The following is a 6,120-nucleotide window of genomic DNA, read 5'->3' on the forward strand; positions in this document are numbered from 1 at the left end:
CACAAAATTAAATAAGATGCGTCATATTTTCTAATTTGTGTATATTGATTTGCAGGAATGAGATTGTTAAAGGAAGAACCCAACTCATTATTAGAATTAGGAAAAAATATATTTTTGGTCTTTCAGTTTGATTTATAATTGAGAATGGTATATGGTCAAAACTTATACGCTGTATAACTTCGAATTTATTGCTATGATAGTTGGAATTTAAGTTCGATATTAAACTAGGTTGTTGTTTTTATATAGTATATAATATGCTGCAAACTTTTATGGTGAGTAAGAGTGATTAGGCACAGTGGATGTGATTTGTTGTATAAAAATTGAATCCAATGATTCATGATGGTGATACTCAAGAGAGAGGAAGTTGAGTTTCATAAATTAATATTGTTATATTAGATAAATGATGTTTTGGGAAAATTGTTAAGTAAAAGATAATTGGAATTTGTGTTGCTTGTGTTATAGACCATGAGGTGAAATACAAATTAAAGGTTGTTTGTTAATATGTGGTGGGTAGCTTGAGTTGTTTTTAGTGCTGGAAATCATGTTTTAAAATATGGAATATTGAGAAGAAGTGAGAAATAATAGTTTATGGGTGAGAATTATGAGAAGAAGACCAAGAAAGAAGTTAAGAACACTCGTACAAATCTGGGATAGGTTATTTGTACGTTTTATCATTGGGCAAGATAAATCAGTCGCTACAAGTGATGATTTTAGTGTTGTGGTGGTGGTTGTAGCGGGTGGTTACAAGGTGATTGTGGTGGTGGTAGTTGTTTTAATGTGATGATGGTGGTTGTGGATTTAGTTTGGTGGTGACAATGGTTTTAGTATGGTGGTGATTGTGGTTGTGATGGTGGTAGTAGTTGTTGTAGGATGGTCCTGGTGGTACTAGTGGTTTTAGTTTGGTAGTGTTGGGGATAATAACAATGATGATGGTGGTGATGGTGAATAATCATGAAATGAAAGGTGAGTGTGACAAAAGAAATGGATGGTGAGGATATGATGACCGGCGGGTTGAAGTCAATGATCTAATTAAATTAAACAAATTTAACTAAAATATAGATCGATTTGAATAAACATAAATAATCATAATTATAAACGTCCACATAATGTAAACAATGTCAGCTTGTACACTTTGTCATTATTAATTCAAACGGTATTATCGAAGAGGACGAAATTAAACATAATTTAGTAAATTAGGACCAGATTGAACGTGAACAAAAAAAGAACCAAATTGAATAAACTCAATAATCAAAAGTAGTATTTAAAACTTAATAATAATAATATATTAATTTTAATTATAGGGGTAAAATAATAATCTCTTATTTTAATCTACTGAAACATTTTTTATACTATCATATCTATTAAATTTTTCACAAATTACAATCAAATCTCTTAACCCTCACATTCAAATCCTTAAAATAAACAACAGAAACTTTACGTGAGCGGACTTGATGAATTTTTGAAGTGAAAAGTTACTGACTTTTTGAAATGAAAAGTTACGTGATTTTAGTTTTTTTTTTCATGCCTTAAATGACCCATTTAAATTTTTAAAAAAGAAATAATAATAAAAAACAAATGAAAACAAACTAAAGTTCTCTCTTAAAAAGTCACTCGATCCGCTTTCCAAACTTTACAATAAAGTTATATAAGTTTTATTATTTTTATTATCATAAAAAAATAATACAAGTGTGTAGGACAAGTGTTTCCACTAAAATAATATAAAAAATGTAGATTTTATCATTTAAAATATATTTAAAATAATTTTAAATTTTGTAATTCAGAAATATTTTAGATTTCTATTATAATTTCAAATTATTTATGAAGTATAATGACAGAAACATATTTCTATGAAATGGATGAGAACGAAAGTAGAGGTGAAGAAAAAAATGCCTTTAAAAGTTGAATGTTGTCTAAACTTGAAAGTGGTCCATGATCCAAAATATCCAACCTGGTCCGAATGTGGACATAAAATAAAACATATGATTCGTGGTCCATGAATTAATGAAACTATGTTGTGTTGACAAATTTTTCATAATAATTTTTTATAAGATTTTTTCTCAAAATTTAAAATAATATTAAACGAAAGAGAAACGTGATATTTTGAAACATACAAGTAAAGGATAATACGACCGTAGAAAATTTTTTCAACACGAAAATAAATTTACGAAAAAATAGTCCAAAACAATACTTTTTCAAGAGTATTACAATAAACGAATACGAGAAATAAAAATTATAAAATTTGTCCTCTTCTATTGACTTTTCTCTTGTATATATCGAATACCTAAAATTCATAAAAAAAGGCAAAGTTGTTACTAATTTTAAATACAAAAATCATTTTAATCGCTGAATTTAATTTAAATTGCACTTTAAACATATTTATTTAATTGAAATTGCATCTAATTTTAAATTACCATATAATAAAAACATATTGAGTTTTGTGAGGAGTTGATGATATAAAAGAATTACATTAGAATAACAAAATGTATCAAAATGAAAAAGGTATATTTTATTTCCATTATCACTTTATTATCAAAACATTGAAACGAAAGATATTTGTTGTGTGTTGTGGATCGGACAGGCTCGCATAGCAGTGGTGCACAGCAGTGACGGGGCACCGAGGGCAGGGACATGGTTCTCCAAAATTTTTAATTTTTTTATATTTTATATATATATATATATATATATATATATATATTATAGATATTAAAAAATATATTATAAATTAATGATTATTAAATCAAATATTTTAATTTTTTATAAATATAATAGTTAATGTTAATGAATTATAAAATATAAAATTAAACATAATAAAAAATAAAGAATAAAAAGATTTATCAAGATATATTTTATTTTATTTATTTATTATGGTTTGAGTTTTTTACAAATTGTTCTCATATTCTATTTTTATCTATTTTTTCTTGTTTTTGAAAAGAAAAAAAATCTATTATTTTTATTCTTATTTATCCTCTGTCTTCTTCCATTCTCGTGAGAGAAAAAAAGAACATAATTTTTTAGTCTCAATTGATAATGAAATATTAGTTTAATAATTTATTTAATGATCATTTTTATATTAATTGTTTATTTCATGAATATAGAAGAAAAAATGTTGTATTGTATATTTTTTTATAACCGAATTTTAGTTGTGATTCCATTATAGGTCTTGAGTTTCTCAAGAATTGTTCTCATATCTCATTCTCAGTTGTTTTCTTTTGTTTTTGAAGAGAAAAAAGATTTATTATTTTGGCTCTTATTTTTACTTTGTTCTCTTCCATTCTTAAGAGAGAAAAAAAAATAAGATAATTCTTTGATCTCAATTAATAATATTATACTATGTGCTTTTTTATAACCGATTTTTGATTGTGGTTCCATTATATGTTTTGAGTTTCTAAAAAATTGTTTTCACCTATTTTCTTTTGTTTTTGAAGAAAAAAATATCTATTAATTTTGCTCTCATATCTTAGCAGCGATTTTCTTCCATTTTGAAATAAAGAAAAAAGTAATTCTCTCTTATCTCATTTGATAATAAAATATTAGTTTAATCATTTATTTAATCAGCTTCTTGGATATTATTTTTTTATTTTATGAAGATAAAAAAAATATTGTACTTTATATTTTATATTTTTTATAACTGGATTTTAAGGATAGTTTGATTATCATTGAATTTTTTTTAACAATTTTTTAAATTTGTATAATTTTTTTTAATTATTATTATATTAAATTATATATTCATTTTTATTTTATTAATAACAACAATTAAATATATAACTTTTTGATGTATTATTTTGATTTTCCGAATAATTTTCTCAAAATCGGTCACTGTTCGCATCCTTAGATGATTTCACGTGATTCTCTTCTATCTATATTCTGTACCACATGCATTCAATATTCACTCAAACCATTTTTATTTTATTCAATTTTGGCACATTATATTTCATTTCAACGTTGCAGTGGTCCCAATTTTCACATTAATTATATCAGAGATACAACCAATTTACTCATTTTACTGAATAAAGAAAAACTTTAACTTACTTTTTAATATAATGATGTTAAAATTTATTTTTTAAATTTGTAATTTTATTATCAAAATATTGACAAATATTTAATTTTATATTTATAATATTGATGTCATAAATATTATGAAACTTCAGACACTACACATTCTAATTTAAAAGTATAAGAAATATTGGAGTTAGAAGACAATTTAATGATAAAGTTGCAAAAGAGAACCAGAAAATTTGTAGGTTAAATTTTTTCATTAACATTTAAAAAATTATAAGATTGATTAATAAATTTGAAAAGGAAAATAAAATAAAATAAATTGTGAATTAAATTTCCTCCCATAACCGCATACTAACAACTCAGATTTATCAATGAAAAAAAAAGACAACAAAATCCAAATAGATCGTAATTTATTTTAAATTTAACATAACTTGTAAATGAAGAGAGTTGTTCCACACATCCACTTACTTTGCAGCAGCTAAACTTAGCTTTAAAATCTTTGCAAATTCAACAAGTTTGTCAATTTCTGGGAGAAGGCCTTTGACAGCAGGATGAACAGCAAATGTTTCAGCCCATTGGAACAAACTTGGTTGCTTGGTTTCATCGATCAATTTTGTTCCATTTATGTTTTCTATCACTCTGGTCCAACTCAGAAAGCTACCAAAAACAATATCAATGAATCCAATTGTGTCTCCTCCAAAAAATGTCTTCCCCTTCAACACTTCTTCCAACCTCTCAGCTATTTCCTCTATTTCCTCAAAGTCTGGCTTTTTTGCCTCATCATCTTCAGCTATCAGGATGTTTTTCAAGGACGAAATCCACTACTCCCACAACAAAAAATTCACCAAAATAACAGTTCTCAGTTATTTAACAAAAAAATTATATGTAGTTAAGTTAAGGGAATTTTTCTTCTCATAGACAGAACTAGTATTTCTTATTTCGTATGTTAAAGATGTAAACATCATACCTTTTGATCAATGTAACCAACCCAAAATCTGGCCTGAGCTCGATCATAGGCATTTTGTGGAAGGATGGAGGGAGCATGGGTCCAAACCTCGTCAATGTATTCAACTATGATTGCAGATTCACATATGACTTTATCTGCATGGAAAAGAACTGGGATTTTCTTGAGCACAGGGTTGGACTTAAGAAGAAGTTCACTTTTGGGAAACAAGGTCTCTTCAATATCCTCATAATCTACACCCTTGAGATTAAGGGCAATCTGCACTCTTAGGGCATAAGGACTGAACCAAGCACCCAAAAGCTTCAACTCGTTTTTAGCCATCACTATGCACTGTAATGTGTTTGTTGTGTTGATTTTTTATTTGCTATGGAATGAAGTGTTTATATTAATGATGAAGAAGAGAGGCAGAGATAACAGATTTGTGGTGTAGGATGCAGCAAGCCAGTTACCAACAAATAACTATTAATTCAAAAAAGCTGTACGATTGGCCCATCTCTGATTGCCATAATAATTGATTTGATGCTTCTTTTTCCTTCAAGATTCCAAAATCAGAAAAAATCACCAATTGTTTGGATAAATATGTTTCACGAGACAATAATATCTATCTTTTGATTATAATGCTGGAACGTGTGTAGCAGAAATTGTTGAAATAAACTTCAACACTATCTAATGGTTATTATTATCAACTATAATTAATAATTATTATTACTATCAACTATAAATATTATTATTATTATTTTATTAATTATAATTATTTTTATTATTATATTACTAATATTATTATATTATTATATTATTATTATTATTGTTATTATTAAGAACCATAATTATTATAATAATAATTATTATTATTATTATTATTATTGTTTTTATTATTATTGTTAGATACACATTTTACTTTTACTTACTAGGTAGGAATCATTTTTTAATTACTTCTCATTTTTATTTATTTTGTTGTTTATTTACCTTTCCATTTGAACAATTATTTCAATTTAAAAAAAAAAGTAGTTACTAAAATTAATAAAATAATAAAACTGAAAAATAATTTTTTTATTATAAATAATTATTTAAATTTAAAATATAATAATTAAGAGGATAAAATATATAAAATAAAAAGGACACCGAAGATGTTTATCTCTTTATATATATGTAGTTGT

At 25.5% G+C, this 6,120-nt stretch overlaps 1 protein-coding gene across 1 annotated transcript; it reads right to left on the bottom strand.

Moving 5' to 3' along the window:
• Positions 1-4,304: 4,304 nt before the first annotated feature.
• On the bottom strand, positions 4,305-5,326 carry LOC114172532 (glutathione S-transferase U18-like). The gene is made up of 2 exons (XM_028056966.2): positions 4,967-5,326; positions 4,305-4,820 (listed from the first exon to the last, which is right to left on the bottom strand). The coding sequence occupies exons 1-2, from the start codon at positions 5,282-5,284 to the stop codon at positions 4,464-4,466; spliced, it is 675 nt and encodes a 224-aa protein (XP_027912767.1). The 5' UTR covers positions 5,285-5,326; the 3' UTR covers positions 4,305-4,463.
• Positions 5,327-6,120: the final 794 nt, after the last annotated feature.

Source organism: Vigna unguiculata, chromosome 2 (genome assembly GCF_037176805.1).
Source record: "Vigna unguiculata cultivar grain cowpea cultivar isolate G323 ecotype 2 chromosome 2, ASM3717680v1, whole genome shotgun sequence".
In the NCBI taxonomy this organism is placed as follows: Eukaryota; Viridiplantae; Streptophyta; class Magnoliopsida; order Fabales; family Fabaceae; genus Vigna; species Vigna unguiculata.

Bases quoted from the DNA above. Each gene is read 5' to 3' on its own strand.
- LOC114172532 (XM_028056966.2), bottom strand. From the start codon at position 5,284: ATGGCTAAAAACGAGTTGAAGCTTTTGGGTGCTTGGTTCAGTCCTTAT. The intron at 4,821-4,966 runs GTATGATGTTTA...TTGTGGGAGTAG, and splicing joins TTGGTTACATTGATCAAAAG to TGGATTTCGTCCTTGAAAAA.